We start from the raw sequence: 19,318 nt of genomic DNA, 5'->3' as shown, positions 1-19,318 counted from the left end.
AAGGCTCTGGGGCGAACTTGGAGGCCGGCAGCTTCAAGAGGTCCGGCGGTTGAGAGGAGACCGACGCCTGGGAAGCTTAGCCGAAGCCTTGAGCGGGGTCGGAGGGCAGATACGCACGCAAGGGAGCGCGAATGGAGGGTTCGGCACGCAAGAAGAGGGATTTCCGCCTCTATCTCCCGCTCTCTCTCACTCGTTCTCTCTGTGTGTGTCGGGACGGAAGAAAGAAAGCCAAGGAGGAGCCGAATGCCGCTCCCCACTCCCTCTCCCGCTCTTGTTTCGCTCTGGCTTCGGACGGACAAACCAAGGGTACCGCCCAAATGAGCCTATGAGCCTCTCTCGTTACTTGAAACGAGGAGAATGTATTTGAGTACATTGAACCCAAATTTTGGGTGAGAAATGAGAAAAAAATCTCAGCCCTAGGTTTCAATTTTCTGATTTGGGGAGTTGATTGAGCCCAAATCAATCAATTGGGGCTGAAATTGGCTCCGAATTGGCTGAAATTGGCTCCGAATTGGGCTCGACCCGAATCGATTTGAGTCGATTTGGGTCCGATTTTGTTCGATTGAGTCAATTTTTCGAAATTGAACTCGGATCGACGCCGAAATGTGTCGAACTGCGTCGAATTGGGCTCGACGGCGTTTGAATTGATTTGATTTAATTTTAATTTAATTAAATTGGAGTTTAATTTGAGTCAATTTTGTCTCGACGTCGATCGATCGAGCTTGATCGGGGTCGAGTCGGTGCGAAAATATTCGTCAACAATTTTTAAAGTTTTATGTTGTTATAATTTAATTTTAAATATTAATTTATATCCAATTCCTTGTAAATTTGTTTAAGTCTAAGTTTTTTGTTCCGTCTGAATTTTGGCAGCCTCTTGACATCTCCCTCACATAGGGTGAATTTTAGGAGAGCTAAGCCTGCCCACCATGCTACGAAAATCATGTATGGGTGTCAGGTGACACCGCGGCTGATATCTTCAATCCTACCACACTATGAAAAACGTGTATGGGTCTTCGAGTTACTCGCATGAAAGATCGCAAAGATTTTCGTCGGCTTAATTACATGTACGAGTACTTAGGAGTGTCCCTGTCACGCTTCAAAAAATGCGTACAAGGTTTACCCACTTTTGATGTAAGCACAGTAGATAAAAAAACAAACAAGGAGTCAAAGGACGAAACTAAACCAAACTTGATTCAAATAGTAGCAATCATCTATGACATCCAAAATCCGTCGAAGAAAACTAGAAGAGAATTCAAAGAAACAAAGAAAATAAAAATAACTCTATCTTCAGACAACAGTCAGAGCGGGTTTCTCACATGCATCGAAATGTAGGTTAAGTAAAATAAGTGCTTAGGGCTAGCAAACCAATGGTCCACTACTGCAAGATAGTCCAATTGTCCAGCAAATGCTCCCAAATCAGCCAACAAACATCACCAAAGCTCAAGAAGAAGGATACAGATGGAGTGGATCTTGTGGAGAGACGAAGAGATTAGAAGCCAAGAAGAAGGGTGGAAAGAACTCGCAAGTCTTTCCTAGAAGAAGAGAAGGAGAATGGAACAAGCTCGCAAGCTTTTCCAAGAACCCGCAGGTTTATAGCAAATTTGCTCTCAATATTCAACTTCTATTCCATCTCAAAACATCTTATATTTATAGGCAAGAGAGGAGAAACAAAACAGTCAATTTATTGAATTCCCACAGGAATCTAAGCATCACAAACCACGGAAATCCCCCCAACACTTCACAGGAAACAGCCAAGCCAGAGACTTGAAGAGGCAGCCACGGAACCAAAGAGGCCCGCACAAAACCGAGGTGCCAAAAGACACGGAAAGGCCACCTAGCACGAAAAACCAGCAGCCAACCAGGGAAACCAAGGAGCCATGGCACGAAAAACAACCAGAACAGGAAGCCCAAAAAACAGCCACGAAATCCCATGGGATAAGGACAAATTTTAAAGAAGAAAGGAGAGGAGTAGAGACAAGACCACTCTAATAATGAATCCAACTTATGAGCTTACCTTAGAACATTAATGAGCTATTAAACTTCAGCTCATCATTAATGAGCTAGCAACTAAGAAAATAAGCTCAATGCACCATCCTCTTCCACACATCACTATAGGCTCCCAAACCGTGGTCCATAAGACAACCCGTGAACCAGCAGCAGCCAAGGACCAATCGTGCCAACAAACCAAAGGTCTACCAAGCCCCAAGCACAATCTACCATGATCATTGGATGCTTTCCCATCATTGGATAGCTAAAAAAAGAACATAAAAAAACATACTAGTGTTCAATATAAATAAAAATACAGAATATTTGATAGCATCAATTCCCCCCTGGTGGAAAATTCTCGTCTCATGATGAGAACGTTTTAGCAATTCTTTCATAAAGCTCCAAATTTAAATTTTTTAGATCAGCAGCATCAATTCAGGTGCAATCAGTTAATGGTCGATTGCTCCATTTGACCAAGAACCTCTTGTGTTCCCCATGTCTTGTTTTAGTGACTTTCATTTCAACAACATCTTCAATTTGATCTTCAGACTTTGCCAAATGAGTAGAGAGTGACGAAGTTTTAATGTCTACAGAATCATCAGAATTTCCTTCATACAAAGACAGGTCAAAAACATTAAAAACAGGAGAAGTGCCAACAGTAATTGGTAGATCTAGCAAGTAGGCATTAGTGCCTAATTTTCGAAGCACATGAAAAGGGCCAAATTTCTTTTGGTTTAACTTTCTAAAAGTACCAACATGCGAAGCATCACAATCAACTTCGAAAACTTTTTCAAAATTTGGCAGACTAAGAAATGGAGCTTGACTCATTTTGATTTTGATAAGTTGAAAAGTTTTTTCAGCCTCAGGGGTCCATTTAAAGATTCTCTTTTTTAAACAATCAGTGATATGAGCGATCATAGAACTGAAGTTTTTAATGAATCGACGATAAAAAGATGCTACCTCACTGATATTTTTAGGAACAGACCAGCTTTTTATTGCCTCAATTTTCACAGGATCTAATTTTATTCCCTTAGCAGATACAATGTAACCCAATAATGTCAAACTTGAAGTCATAAAAGAACACTTCTTCAAATTGATATCAATTTTTGTTCCCTTAAAGTTTGCAAAATTTGTTTGACATGAAAAAGATGTTCAGATGGACGAATGCTGTAAATCAGAATATCATCAAAATATACTACCACAAACTTCCCAATAAAAGGTCGCAAAACATGATTCATTGTTCGCATAAAAGTACTTGGAGCATTTGACAAACCAAAAGGCATAACAAGCCACTCATACAAACCCTCTTTGGTTTTAAAAGCAATCTTCCATTCATCCCCAGGTCTAATTCTTATCTGATGATACCCACTTTTCAAATCAATTTTAGAAAAAACTTTGGCACCACTTAGCATATCTAGCATACATTAAATTAAATTGATATGAAGTGAAATCAAAATATCCTAATAATAAGACAACATGAATACAACAATATATTGGTCTGCCGGGGGTCTAAGGGGGCGCTACCCCCTGGTGGGGTTCGACCTCATCGAAACAAAATTTTATTGTAAGAGTAATTTTGAAGTTCTGCTTGTTTTTAAAGTTCGTTTGTTGTTTGTATGGGAAGATACCGAGTGGTGCCGAGTATGTATCTAGTAGTACCAAACATATATTGAGCAGTACCGAGCATGTACTGAGCGGTACCGAGCATGTACTGAGCGGTACCTAGCAAGTACTTAGCAGTACCGAGCATATATTGAGCAGTATCGAGCATGTACTGAGCGGTACCGAGCATATATTGAGCAGTACCGAGCATGTACTGAGCGGTACCAAGTACTTAGCTGTACCGAGCATGTACTGAGCTGTACCGAGCATATATTGAGCAGTATCGAGCATGTACTGAGCGGTACCAAGCTTGTACCTAGCGGTACCGAGCATGTACTGAGCTGTACCGAGCATGTACATTAGGCTTTTCAAAAATGAAGAGATGAAATAGCGAAATCCACTTACAGGTCTTGGCTCTCTTGCGCGAGAAGGTGCTCTGTTTGGCCTTGATTGCGAACTTTGCCTCGGATGACCGCAGAAATCACGCAAGAATGAAAGAATGGGAAAGACGAGCTCTGCTTGGCCTCGGCTCGAGCAGAGATGACGAAGGAATAGGAGGCGAAGGCAGCGGGCTCCGTTTGGCTTTGACTGCGAGCTCTCCCGGTCCGCCCTAGAAGATTTCTTTCGTGGATCGGAAAAATAGGGCTTCTTGTTCGCGGAAAAGGGTAAATAGAACGAACGATTTTATCATTTAATAACCAAACATGCGTGTCCGACACACGACACGCGTGTCCGATTTTAATTTTAATTTTTTAAATTGCGACACTCCAATGCCGTGTCGGACATGTGTCCATGCCGTGAATTAAATTGATCCTGAATTGTCCATTTTAATCCATTAAGATATCTTGTTACAGTTTTCTCCTCAGATTCATCTAAATCATTTCTAGCTTGCAATTTAAAAAAGTTTTTAGTGTATTCTTCAACAGTTTGATTTCCTTGACGCAAATTGTTAAGTTCTTAAAAGATAGTTCTTGAATGATCAGAAGGCAGAAATTTTCTTTTCATCTTTTCTTTTATCCTATCTCAAGTTTGAATTTTTTCTTTGTCTCGCCTTAATCTGTTGTTTTGTAAGTTTTTTCACCAAGTTAATGCATGTCCCGTTAGTTTTAAACTTGCGAATTTGACTTTTCGATTATCCGGGATTTCTTTCCATTCGAAAAATTGTTCCTTTTTTCTACCTATTCAATGAATTGTTCAGGTTGTAATTTTCCTTCAAAACTGTGGACATCGATTTTAATTCGATAATCCCAATTTCTTTGTCGCCTATTTTGATTTCTAGGTTCTTCCTCCTCACTTTTAGAAGTTTGAATATTAGGATTAACATCAGCTTGATTGACATTCAGATTAGCAATTGCTTCAGCTACCGTGTTGATTTGTTGTTGCCAATTATTCAATTGTTGCATCATTTGTTGCAAATCCCCATGATCATTAGCCATTTGTTAAACACAAAAGAGAAACTCCTACCAACCCAAAAATAAGTGAACTTGCTATGATACCAATTTGATGTAAGCACAATAGATAAAAAAAACAAACAAGGAGACAAAGGGCGAAATTAAACCAAACTTGATTCAAATAGTAGCAATCATTTATGACATCCAATATCCGTCGAAGAAAACTAGAAGAGAATTCAAAGAAACAAAGAAAATAAAAACAACGCTATCCTCAGACAACCGTCAGAGTGGGTTCCTCACATGCATCGACATGTAGGTTAAGTAAAATAAGTGCTTAGGGCTAGCAAGCCGATGGTCCACCACTGCAAGATAGTCCAATTGTCCAATCCAAACTCGTCCAGCAAATGCTCCCAAATCAGCCAACAAACATCACCAAAGCTCAAGAAGAAGGGTACAGATGGAGTGGAACTTGCAGAGAGACGAAAGAGATTATAAGCTGAGAAGAAGGGTGGAAAGAACTCGCAAGTCTTTCCTAGAAAAAGAGATGGTGAATGGAACAAGCTCGCAAGGTTTTCCAAGAACCCGCAGGTTTATAGCAAATTTGCTCTCAATATTCAACTACTATTCCATCTCAAAACATCTTATATTTATATGCAAGAGAGGAGAAACAAAACAATCAATTTATTGAATTCCCACAGGAATCCAAGCATCACAAACCACGTAAATCCCCCCAACACTTCACGGGAAACCGCCCAGCCAGGGACCCGAAGAGGCATCCACGGAACCAAAGAGGCCCGCACAAAACCGAGGCGCCAAAAGACACGGAAAGGCCACCCAGCACGGAAAACCAGCATCCAACCGGGGAAACCAAGGTGCCATGGCACGGAAAACAACCAGCACAGGAAGCCCAAAAAACAGCCACAGAATCCCATGGGATAAGGACAAATTTTAAAGAAGAAAGGGGAGGAGAAGGGACAAGACCACTCCAATAAAGAATCCAACTTATGAGCTTACCTTAGAACATTAATGAGCTACTAAATTTCAGCTTATCATTAATGAGCTAGCAACTAAGAAAATAAGCTCAATCACCATCCTCTTCCACACATCACTATAGGCTCCAAAACCGTGGACCATAAGACAACCCGTGAACCAGCAGCAACCAAGGACCAATCGAGCCAAAAAACCAAAGATCTACCAGGCCCCAAGCACAACCTATCATGATCATTGGATGCTTTCCCATCATTGGATAGCTAAAAAAAAAAGAACATAAAAAAACATACTAATGTTAATATAAATAAAAATATAGATATTTGATAGCATCAACTTTGCTGCTAATGTCACCTTCGAACTTCCTCCTGTCATGTACGAAAAGCGCGTGCGGGGGTTGCTTGTTGCACCATAAGCGTTGACAACGATATTTGACTTTTAGAGTTTAGCAAGCTTTATTCCTTTGTATGAGCGAGACGACAATGACAACGGTATCGAGGGCGTCAAGGGTATAAGGACAGAGTACACTACTTTTTTTTGGGAAAATCTCTCTTCCTCTCTTATTTTTAACTATTACTAATTGTTACAATAATAATATTTGGAATAGGGTGGCTATTGGATTTGTGATATTTGGTGTTTGGGTGTGGAGTTGTGATTTGGTGTGTGAGAAGGGACGGGAGCCGCTCTAGTGGAATAAACAGATTAGAGGTGAGGAATGAAGGGCTTGGCTTCTGCTCAGTGCCAACAGGGGTGGGGAGAGGGGAGTTTGGATAGAACTGTTTGCTGCTAGTGAGGATGTAGTGGCTTGGGATACATGGCAAGTGGAGGTGTGTTCGGTTCAAGTAGCGTATAGAGAAGAGTGCAGCTATGGGAAAGGAGGGTTGTTCGAGTGGGGAAAGAAGGGTGGAGGCTTTGGGCTCTTGCACGAGTAGTGAAACGGGATGAGATACATGAGGGTCTGGGTTAGAAGCAACTGTGACTTAGTATGTGGGGTAATGAAGGGGGAGAGAGCTCTTTTGAGTGCATAAAGAGAACAGTGACTGTGCCCGCGGTAAATAGATGGCGTGCAGGGATTTGATGGAAGTTAGGCAGGGATAGGGTGTCTGGCAGGATAAGTGCATAGCTGATTTTTGTAGGGATTTAGATTGGGTAGAGTATATGATTTCAATTTTTTTATTTTTTTATTTTATTTTTTATGTACATTTAGATATATTTAGAATTTATAAAATTGAACTACAATATTTTTTGAAATAGTAAAAAGAGCTCTATTGATCCCCGTGCAATTTCTTGTGACTTATGCATCTTGGTTTTCGTGTTGTTGTTGCCGCAAAATTCATGTCGATTTCAAATTTTTGCTCATGTGGAGATCCAAGCAATATTACAATCTTTTCTATATGATTTCAATGTCCCGAATACAACAAAGAAATCCGTTTTGAGAACAAACGACATTCAGGCAATGTCGCATAATGTTTTATTCGTAGTTCGTCGATTTCGATCGCATTTGCTCAATTCGATTGCGAGCGGTCACCCCATAGGTAAAATCAATTTCTTGAACACATCAATGATGTCTGTTTGATGATTGGAAGTCATTCAGACAATTTTGTGGAATGTCGCGCTTGCTAACAATCATGCTTGTCGTCATTTTCGGTTGAGTTTCGCACGAATGACTCTTAGCAATTTCGGTGCCTAAGCCATCCGTGTGATCTACTTCATGATCCGATAAAATTTTGAGCCATTTTGATAGCGATCGAGGTGTCCCGATGCTCGTGCTAACGACATATCCATTATTTGCCTTCCTTGATGCATTAAATTGATCGTGGAATATATATAGATGTCAACAACTATATGAAAAGACCAAAGTATAGCATCCAAATTAGGAATTTTGTAGTACCGCTTCGAAAACTATAGCAAAAATGATTCTAACAGAGCTCTGATAACTAATGATTGACAAGTGCAGTTGGTTTAAAGGAAAGGTGAAGAGAGCCAGTGGTTGGAGAAGTTAAAGAATAGAAAAATTATGAAGGCAAAAATGGGATAATCAAGAAGACGAAGAATAGGAAAATTATGAAGAAAAAACGAATTGATTGTCTCACCCTGCTCTTTGATAGCATACTGGAGGAAGGAAAGCTTCACACAACCTATATAACCCAAAAACAATTATAATCACTATCAGCGAGATAAATATCCATATCTAGAAAAGACTAGCTTATACTTTAGTCTATAGGATATCAATATTGATGAGGATGTTTTGATTCTCTGCATTCTAAGTAATACATAACTAGTTAGACTATTTATTTTAAATTAAATATGTATGAATGATAAGAAAACCGCATTTAGCATGATAATAATGAATACCTAATGATCTATTTAATTCATAATTAGCCCAAAAATTTCTAATTAGCCTAAATAATAAAGCTAAATTAATTTTCTAATAATTAATTACAAATTAATTTCTTAGTATTAATCTGTCATTAGCCTATTAACTAGTGTGATATAATACTCAAATCAGTAACTTCTACATAATACTCTTAAGATAAATAAATTGTTAATTATTAATGTGTGGCTCCTTGTAGTAATTTATTTTGCTAATAATCACTTAGAATAATTAATTTATTAATTATAATGTTTTGACTAATTTTATCCCTAATTATCTTAATTGATCAGATTAATTTTCATGTCAATGTTTAGTTAATATCTAATTAATTAGCCTAAATAATCTTTTTTATCAATTAACTAGCCTAGTGTAATATCTAAAATGTAATAAACCATGAGTAGTAAGCCGGTTAGGTTGTTTTTATTCTAAAAAGTGGTAAATTTGGAATTACATAAAATATATTTTCTATAAAGCAAATCCGATTTATTGAGAAAGTCTATTTTTTTATTTTGGTAAATTAGGATGCGGGCCACATCCACTGGTGCGTCCCTTACCAGGCATCTAGAAATTTTATTTCCATTATCCAAACGTAAAACCTGACAGCAGAATTCATTGGCAAATGGCACGTACTTTCATCAATTTAAAGTTGAATGTAAGTTTTAGTTTGGACCTGATTATTCATACCCATATTTTAAATCCCTTAAGGTTAGCATTTTTGTTGTCTTTTTTTTTTAAATTTTTTTCCCATGAAGCATAGTTATGTTTTCATTTTTTACATATGATTATATTGATACCTTGAGGTGTATGCAATATCTTGTGGTTCTCCTATGAACTTTATTTGTTCATTGCAAGTACTCAACAAAGAATATTTTTTTAGCCTTTTAAGTAAATAAACAAGGGGAAATGCTGATTCTATGCTCTCCTCAAAATTGTATATGAATGATTTACTCCTTGTGCTGGTATTAGGGCTCAACTCACCCAAGGGCGCAGGGTTTTGTCCACACTTGGCATGCTAGCAGATCTTGTTAGAAAGGTGCAAAATATCTTATCTTCAGTTTCATATTCCCCTTGTACTATACTTTCAAATAGTTATCATAACATTTTTCTTTCGTATAAGCAGAGAGAAACTTTAAATTTTGTTGTAACATTTGGAAGAATATGGTTGTTTTGTGGAAATCAGAATGATTGTATTTACTTTGGTGAATTTTTTTCTGGCTCTTTTTGGTGCGAGCAAGAGATATAGGGGAGCCTATATCTCTCGATCACAAACGACACGATGGACTTCTAATGACGAAAAATGACTAAGGACGAGAAAATGGACGAACAAACTCTTACATTTCAAATTAAACTAAACAAAAGAAAACTTACGACAATACAAACGACTCTTGCAAACAAAATAAAAAGACACCCTAAAATGCACTTCCCATTCTTTCTTTTGCAACTTCAGTGTATTTAACCTTGATTTTTGTTTAATAAAGTGGTATTGATGGCTTCTATTGTTTCTTTCAATCTTGATTTTTGATGTTTGGGAGGTAGATATGTTTTTGTATATTCAATTTTGCTTTTATTTTTCCTGCAATTTCTGTGCGTAAACATTTGATTTGGTGGACACTCACTCATTTATTCCATTAAAAGATCAAGTCACGAGTAAATTCCAAATGCACCTGAAGAATGAAGTAATAAGTAAAAGTTTAACAAAACAACATTTGCTCATAGGCACCACACAAGCAAAAACCAAAATACCTAAGTATGTAACCCAATGACGCATTATTACACAAAAGGGTCTTCATCAACGTTAAAAGGAGCAATCTGCTTTAGCGCCAAAATAGTGCGTCATAGCTCAACTTGAGGGGCGCCAAAATAATGCGTCATAGCTGAACTTGAGGGGCGTCATAAAATTCAATCAAATTATGATTCGTATAGCCTAGGGTTTGAAGATGGGTCAAGGCATAGAATGCTAGAAACGAACAAGGAGGCCAGCTCCAAAACAAGTGCAACTAGGTTTTGTCAGAAAAATTCTCCATAATGATGTTCGTTCAAGCCTACAAATTGCAATTGAGCTAATTTGACTTTAAAAGGGGGATGCCAACTGATGTAGGACGGGAAGGGGGGGTCATATGAATTTGAAATTTCAAGTTAAGTGGGAAAGAGAGAGTAAGGGGTTATCAAAATTAAATCTAATTTAAAATTAAATTATACTTAATTTTAGGAACTTTCCTAATTTAGCTTGGTTAATTTAGGAAAGTATTTGAAATTCAAATTTGAATTTCAAATTGAATTAAAATCTTTCCCAAATCATTTAGGCTAATTTAGGCATGTAATAATGATGCTTGAAATCATCATCAAGATGGCCAAGGAGGTGGGAGGGTGTCCACATTCGATGAATGTGTCCAAGTTCAATGAATCATGAAAATTGGTATTAATTTCAATTAAATTCATATTGGGAGAGATTTGGGGGGTTTCCAATAAGCGATTTACTAATTAGGAAAATTAATTTAAATCAAATCCAATTAGAAATTTAATTAGATCCAACTTAAGTAACTTTCCTAAAATAAGAATCCTTAATTTGGAAACAAATTCAAATTCAAATTTATTTGAATTTTGAATTTGAATTCATTGCCAAATTAAGATGGCTAAAATAGGAAGGGTTTTGAATGCAAGACGAAATTGGTGGAGCCAAAGGAGGAGGGAAGAGGTGGGGTGAGGTGGTCAGCCGACTATGGAGGTGGAGGGGTTGATGTTTGATCCAAAGGAAAAGTTAACCAAAATCAAACGTAATAAAACAAAAAAATGGATGGTAAATGGTGGAGACTAGAGATGAGAGGACGGTGAACAAAGAAAAGATAAAATAAAAACGATACAAACCACGAGCCCAAACTCTTCCTGCAGCTGGTGGGTACTGCGTTGCCCTCCCCGAGGGACTTCAATCCACGAGCCTAGATCCATCGTGCGGCTGGTGGAAACAAGGTTGTCCTCTCATGGGACTTTTCCTTTTCAGAACTCACACAGAGATCAAGACAAAGGCTCTAGTTCTTTTTTTTATTATTATTAATAATCCATCTTTCATCTCATACAAGTGCAAGAGCCTCTATATATAGGCCTTAAAAGGAATGAAAAGACAACTTTGCCCCTTGGGCTTACATAAGACAAGACCCTTAAATAAGGGTAAAAATGAAAAGTGCATAATTAAAAAATAAAAATTACAAATAAAATTTAAGATAACGTAGGACGATCACGGCCATTTATCTTCAACTCCTCGGATAGGCATGAACAGTTGGATGTCCGCATCACCAACCTTCTGATAGAAATAAAACCCAAATAGAGAGGTGAGGCAACCAAGCGACTAAAATAACCATCGCAAGATGAATAAAAAACACCAACCGAAGCAACTGAACAAAAATATAGAGCACATGCATAAATTGCCAAGAAAAACTTGCTTCAAAAACAAGGAATTTAGGCATGCCGAGAATAATGAAGACCAAACTATTTATCCATCATGATACCTACTTATTGTCCATGTATATAGTTCTTAAGAGGTCCAGAGCTTTTCAATATTCAACATTTGTTAACCTCCCAAACATCAGTATTATTTGCTGCACGCCAAGTGTGATGTATCTGTGATTAGCTTGTTTTAGTGAAAGGCTAACTTTTACAATTAAGTAGAAATAACTACAAGCAGCAAGTTTATTTTTAAGAAGAATATCTAATAATAGTTTTGCATATTCTTTAATCCAAATCCTTTGCAGGTCATATTTTAGACATAACTCCAGTCCGTGAAGAATAGTTCTAAGTTTTGTAAAGTAAGATGGCTTTTCTCCTTGATATTTATAAAATGCTAAAATTACGTTCCTATGATGGTCTTTAATGAATATCCCACTACCCTGGGTTACCTTTTCAGCACCCATCCACATTAGGTTTCACCTCAACAACTGTAGATTACAACAACCAGACCATTTTCGTGGCAGGAATGATAGTTATCACTGATGGAAATTTAAGTAAGCCATGTAAAGAGCATCTCATTGTATGCCTAAACTCAAACTATTAGCTTTCTTAACAAGAAAATCTTGTCTATTACCTTTCAAATTATCCTTTTATCATTGAATTTAGCCCTTCTGTGCTTCACATCATTCTTTCTATCCAAGTAAACCACAGCACAAAAATTGGGATTAAAAGACATGCTCAGGTTTAATCCGATAATCAAAATTCTTCCACGTGCTAAAGAATGTTGAAATTTAGTGTTGGTTATGGTGTGGAAATGTTTAAAAATTTATCCTGCTTTGATTTTTTTTTTTCATTATTAAAATATAAGTCAAACATGTATGATTGTCTATGATGGAAATAATTTATTAGCTCTAATATGTGGAGATATTTTTTACTTTAGATGGTCCATAGGTATTATTTTGGTCTAAAACAAAAGTGAACTATTTAGTCAAATGATAAGCTTCAAATTAAATTTTTTTTGATTTTTGTCAATAAATATACAAGGGATTAATTTTTTAATGTAGTAAAGTAAGGTCGTCCTTTGTTGTAATATATCAAACCTAGGGTTCGACAATGTAAAGAATACGAAGAAGATAAAGCAAAAGGAACATGTTTTCGTTACCTAAAGCCGTAGGTATATGAAGAGGATGAAGGTGAAGGAGTCGAAGGAATGGTATGTTTAATACAAAGCAAGTGCGTCGCTTTTTGTCCCCTGGAAGCCGAAGGAGTTGAGGAAGTCAAAGGGGATGAGGAAGGCGAAGAAGGTACTTAGGGTTGTTTTGATCGTGTTGTATCGCCGAACCCGAACGGTCCGGATCGCAAGAAGCAGAAGATGTAGAGCTTGCTCCCGCCTTTTGGTGTCGTGGAAACTGCAGGGTTAAGGCCATTTTCGTTGTTGGCTTCATCTCTATAAATTAGAGATGATAGAGAGGAGTGAGACCGAGGGAGTTTGAGCACAAACGGTCAAAGAGTCGAGTGAGAGCACCAACACAAGCGTAGGCTAAGATTCGTTGAGCAAATTGAAAACAAAGAGGGAGGTTAATTTTAAAGAAATTATTTATTATTTAATTTAAGTTATTATTAATCGATATTAATTTCATAATTCGTTAAGAAAAGGGTATGATATAAATTGATTCATGAAATATTGAGTCATAACTATATATATTAAAATAAGAAATATATCTATATTTTTAATGGAAAATCTGAAATATCAATTAGAGCATAATAATGATTAAATTATGAGCTTTTCATTACAATTATTAATGATAAAATTAGAGAGAGAAAAGAAGAATTTTATTTGGGGAGATCGAGCAAGCAAGGCTGGCGAAGGAGACCGAGTGATAGGTTGGATTTGTTCTTTTTATTAAGATTATTAAGAAAATTAATATTTTAAAATAAAAATTTAATATATTTAAAATGTTTATATTTATAATGTTATTAGAGTTTTAATAAAGGATAATTATACTTTATTTTAAGTTAAAATTTATTATTATAATTTATTAATGGAAGAATATATGAGATTATAATAAATTAAGAAGAAGAAATATGAAGTATTTTTAATAACTAATTAGAGATAGATATGATTAGATTTATATGTCAAAATAACCATATGAAATCACCTATTATTATAGGTGTCATTCTATTGAAGTCAAGAACAAGGACAAAAAGGGAAAAAGCTATTTAAATCAAGGTAAGTGCTCATGCTTCTATTTTACAGTAATGATAATTTCTTCCTTTACACATGATGCATCACGTGTTGTTATTGTTTATTGTTTTATTAATGAAAATTGGCATACTGAATAGAAGCCTTGAATTTCTTTTATATCATAGAGAGGTCACTCATCCTATGTCATTATGCTTTTTATATTTCAAAATGGAATGAAATGGAGAATATAAATGATATGATGATATGATTTATGTAGAATACTTGCATGTGCATGTTGAATTGATGGAACGCACCCCTTTATGGTACTGATTGGGAATGTAACGTACCCATGCACGCAAATGAAAAATGTTATGAAAAATGAAAAAGAAATGGAAAATTGATTACTTTTATTTTTACTATTTTGGACTGTGTCTTTTGTGATAGCTATGTTATTAAGAAAGGATAAAGATACAATAAATATGACATATATGATATATGTTTAATGTAGATGGTCATATTCTGATGTGAATTGTCAATAGAATTAAATGATATTTTGAAAAAAAATCATGCATATTGTTCATACTACCTTGTGTTACTGTGAATTAGAAGTATGTTTTACTCATTGAGTTATGTATAACTCACCTTTTTTATTGAAAAATATTTTCAGGTATAATTTAATATAACTTAAATGAGCAGAAGAGAAGAAAATGTGTATCTTATGCTTGATGCTCTAAGAGAAAGGTATTTATATATTTTTTAGGTTTTAGTGTCTCTTTCTGGTTATTGGGAATAGTTAGTTAGTAATTAAAATTTTAATCAATCGTCCAACCAGCTATTCTAATCTCGTTAGTTCGAGTCCCTGGGCCGGGTCATGACATTTGTGAAGTATGGGTGTCCATCATGATAATTTTAAAGCATGCATCTTTATCATTATTGAAGTGTGTTTCAAATTATAAGTGTTTTGGCTAATACATAACCTTTTGTTTGAGCCAGTGCTTTACTTCAGGGGTCATTCTTTGAAAGTTTTTTGAATGCAGCTCTGCAGTCATTATGCCTGATTTCAAGTCTTGAAAGTGGCAAATATATTTTTGTCTCGATAAATCTTGTTTATTGACAATAATTTGCAATTTGTGTTTATACACTAGAAGTATTGAGTCAACTGCTATGTCTTTTTGCGAGAATTACATAAGCTATCTTGATCATTATTTATGGCGTCAGTTCTGCATTTTTCTTGGCATTGATTATAATTATTGAAGACATTTATCTCATCATATGATTTGATGCTCTTGAATCTATATCTTAGAAGTTTTCTTCTTGTTTGCGTTGTGGGCATGTGAGAATTTACCTTTTTGTGCAATTAAACTTAGGTGATGTTTCATAATAAGGTTGTGCTGGAGAATAGTTGATTGCCTTTGATTTGTTGTGTTGGTGGTTGAAAGGGAGTGAGAGAGTTGTGTGATTGTTTTTATTGTGGGTTCATTTTGGAAATTTTTTGTTCATGAATTTTTATTGTTTTCGGTTTGAATTTCTCATTTTGAGGTTTATTTCTAGCATTAAAGTTAGCTTTTTTAGCATTGACTTCTCTGTGTTAGTTGCATCAGCTTCCTTTTAGGAGGATCCATAATTTATATTATCACCACTCTTGCGGACAAAGATGGGAATATTATTAGTTGAATTCAAGTTGGATGGATGAAGTGGAGGAATGCATCAGGCTTGGTGGTTAGACCTGCAATGCTTTATGGCGTAGAATGTTGGCCATTAAAAGAGAAGCATAATATTAAATTAAGTGTTGCAGAGATGAGGATGCTCAGGTGGATGAGTGGCTTACTCTTAGAGACAGGATACGAAATGAGCATATTGATAGATTAATATTTTGTGGTTTTGTACTTTGGGACATGATTTTATTGCATCTATTTTATTACTTTCCCCTAATTTCAATTGTCATTTAGATGTTTTTATTGTATGATAGAATCTTACTATTTTTTACTTGCTAAAACCCTTAAATTCTTATTTACGCAATTCTTCGTCGGTGAGGCTTACGCCTCACACCGCCTCGAGGCTTACGCCTCACCTCACGGACGAAAAACGCCTCGAGGCTTATTTACGCAATTTTAAACCTAGGTGGAACCCATAGGATATGAAAATAATTGTTCTGAAAGGAGTTCCTCATCTATGATAACAACGGTCCCAACCTCCACTTTTTATTCTGGGCAATTGAGTTTGCAATGATAAATTTATTAAAGCCTCATTAGTTTTCTTTATGTTTGGATGACGAGGATAAGATGAGCTAACATGACCATATATCTTATAGTATTGATAATAAAGATGTAATTTGATGTAGGCAAAGGAGGGTCAAAACAAGTTGAGTTGAAATTTCTGTAAGTTCTATTAGAGTCAGCTCCAAGGTTTAAAATTGCGTAAGTAAGCCTCGAGGCGGTTTTCGTCCGTGAGGCGAGGGGTAAGCCTCGAGGCGGTCTGAGGCGTAAGCCTCACGGACACAGAATTGCGTAAATGAGAAATTAAGGGTTTTAGCAGGTAAATTATAGCAATATTCTATCTTACAATAAAAACATCCTACGTCAACTTGCACGCTATATTTCCAAGAAGGGTCACTCCGCAATGACGTATTTGCCTTTTCTTTGCCTCTAACTATGATTCCTAAAGCAAAAATCCAAAAACACACAAAAACAATAAAAAAAAAAACATAAACCCTAGATTTTCTTACACTTGAAAAATCTAACCCTAAACTAAAAAAATACCTAAAATCTAATGTGGAGTACTCCTAGAGGGCGGCCGGAAACTTCAACTTCGCCGGAGAGAGGCGGCGTCGGCGGGAGAAGCGGCGAGAAGGGAAGCCGACGGGTGCGGTCCGTGCGGGAGCTCTCTGTTTCGCGAACTGGAGCCGTGCGAGAAGGAAAATTTCGGGAGAACTGGAGCCGTGCGGGTTTAAGGAGAAAAAAATCTTCATTTTAAGTGGGTGGGCCCGTTCCCATGAGGCGTACGCCTCACCTAGAGTTGCGCAATTGCGCCTCTAAGGCGCGCCTTAGTCCAAGTGAGGCGTACGCCTCTGCCAGTGGTGGAATTGCGTAAGCCTCGAGGCGGTTTTTGGGACAAATTGCGCAGAGGCACTCCTCAATGCGCGCCTCTTATTGCACAATTTTAAACAGAGTTCAGCTCATTAATGAGTATCTTCTACTTATTCGGCTCATAAATTATCATTATTGGGTTCATTCCCCCTTGCTTTGTCTCTTTGGTTTCCCCCCTCCTTGGCTCTTCTCCCCTTGGCTGCCTATTCCTCTTCCCATTCTTTGTGTCTCCTCGGTTTCTTCCATGGCTGTTTCCCGTGGCTGCTCTTTCTCCCTTGCCGGCTGCTGATTCCAGCCCCCTTTGTGCCCCTTTGATTCCCTGCCTGGCTGCTGGTCCGGTTCCTGTGCAGCCCCTTCGGTTTCCTCCTTGGTTGCTCGTCCGATGACAGCTTTTTCCTAGTTTTATGTGTGACCTTTTGAGTGTTGTTTTGGAATAATTTCTAGACTGGTTTGGGCTGTTTGACTCCCTCTTTCCTACATCAATTGGTGGTTGTTTGGTTCTTGTTTCTGTCCAGATTCATGGCTTTGATTGTTTGGTTTTTGGGAGCCTTAAATTCTGCCTTTTTCAAGAGTTTCTACTGTTTTTGTTGGCTGTTTTGGACAGCTGTTTTAGGTGACTTTTGAGCTTCTTTTTGTCTATTTATATGGAGTTTTTGTGGCTGTTTAAGAGTTTTAAGAGAGATGATATATGGCTAATTTTTGGACATGAAAACCTGAGGATTTTTGGAAAAGCTTGAGAGCTTGTTCCAATTCTTTTCTCTCCTCTTCTACTTCTTGGGAAGGCTTGCGAGCTTCTCCTATCTTCGTCTTGGACTTCTTACCTCTTTCTTCTCTCCGCAAGTACAACATCACTTGTATCCTTCTTCTCAAGTAAGGAAATGCAACTTTAGGAATTTATGTTTGTGTCAAAGTTTGTAAGCGTCCTTTTATATTATAAAAAGTATCTTTTGAATTTATCATGTATTTTTCTTTTGTCCTAGGAAGTGTTTTCTTTTGCTTGAAAAAATTAGGGGGTTGTCCTAATTTTTGCATGCATCATAATTCTTAAATAGTGCAATTTTCTTGTAGCCATTGTTTTGTGACTGATTGAAACTTCTCTTTTCAAAGTATTTAAGGAGCGTCCATTCACATTACCTTAGAAGTGTGAAGCATGAACAACAACTTTCAAAGGTTTACCAAATCTTGTCTTAAAGGAATAAAGGATATGGTGATTACTCAATTGAACCTTAATATTTGGGAAGGAAATCCAAACGGAAAATTTGAGTCTTTTATTTAACATCAAAGTGGAGGTTCATTTAAGTAGATGTATGTGCAAACTAATAACATAATAACACTGCCTAGAGAATAAATATGTATGGTCTATTTTAATCTGCAAGCGAATTTGAATATGATGGACATCCAAATGGTCTAGATTGTATTGCCAGAACAATATAAAATCTAGAAAAAAAAGTCCTAAGATCAACCACCTTAGGTCTATCATAAGAAGTTTTCTTATTAAGAGATTAATTAAATGGTTTAGCCAAGATTGAAATATCTTCTTGAGATAAAAATAATCACATTATTTCCCATAAATGTAGAATGCACTTAATGCCAATCAAAGGTAGAACAGAGCATTTGTTGAAGCTCAAAAGAAGAAGCAAAATGTAAATAGGAGCTATCAAACTCATTAAAGCGGGTGAAGCAACACCTCCACTAGTAGGACTGGAGATAGGATCATAGGAAATGGATGGGGTGAAGAGATGAATTAATAGCGGCTGCCATTGGTCCAACTTTGAAAGGATATATTCAAGAGGGGTTGGAGGGGAATGGTAGAGCAAAAAATTAGAGCAAGCCGAAGCTGGCGAAACACTTTTTTTTTTAAATTTTATCATTGGAGTCTAGAAAAAGCTATTGAACAAACTCCATGAACATTCATAAAAATAATATATGGCACTTGTGCTAGTTTGTACTAACATTAGAAGGTGGAGTGAATCGGCAGCCAAAGAAATGATAATGAGCAGCGAAAATGCAAAGGTCTATCAAATTAGAAGGTGACATCTAAACAAAAAACTACAACAAAGTAGAACAGGTCTTTTTAGCCTTCCAACTTTTTGAAAGTGAAATAGGTACGTGATCTCCTTTTTTATCTGCTCATGTTTTTGTTTTGAAGTTTTTTTGTTCGGTAAGTCTTTAACTTTACTTAATGTTATTCAATAGACAAAACAAGGGTGTAATTTAGAAGAATCAGCTCGAGGTGAGTTTAATAAATAGCTCTATAGTCATTTTT

The 19,318-nt window shown here is 36.7% G+C and overlaps 1 protein-coding gene across 5 annotated transcripts in view; it reads left to right on the top strand.

The window, feature by feature from the left end:
* The window catches only part of LOC110102523 (ATP-dependent DNA helicase SRS2-like protein At4g25120), a 90,390-nt gene that overhangs the window by 40,068 nt on the left and 31,004 nt on the right, over positions 1-19,318 (top strand). For 4 of the 5 annotated variants that reach the window (XM_028697428.1, XM_028697427.1, XM_028697426.1 and 1 more), the window contains one exon: positions 9,307-9,373. The exons of the other annotated variant lie outside the window; for it this stretch is intronic. In XM_028697428.1, the coding sequence (XP_028553261.1) occupies positions 9,307-9,373 (67 nt within the window). The remainder of the gene's footprint in view (positions 1-9,306; positions 9,374-19,318) is intronic. 5 annotated transcript variants of the gene reach the window in all.

This window comes from Dendrobium catenatum, unplaced genomic scaffold (genome assembly GCF_001605985.2).
Source record: "Dendrobium catenatum unplaced genomic scaffold, ASM160598v2 fragScaff_scaffold_932, whole genome shotgun sequence".
NCBI classification, from domain to species: Eukaryota; Viridiplantae; Streptophyta; class Magnoliopsida; order Asparagales; family Orchidaceae; genus Dendrobium; species Dendrobium catenatum.
This window is presented reverse-complemented; position numbering and strand designations above follow the sequence as displayed.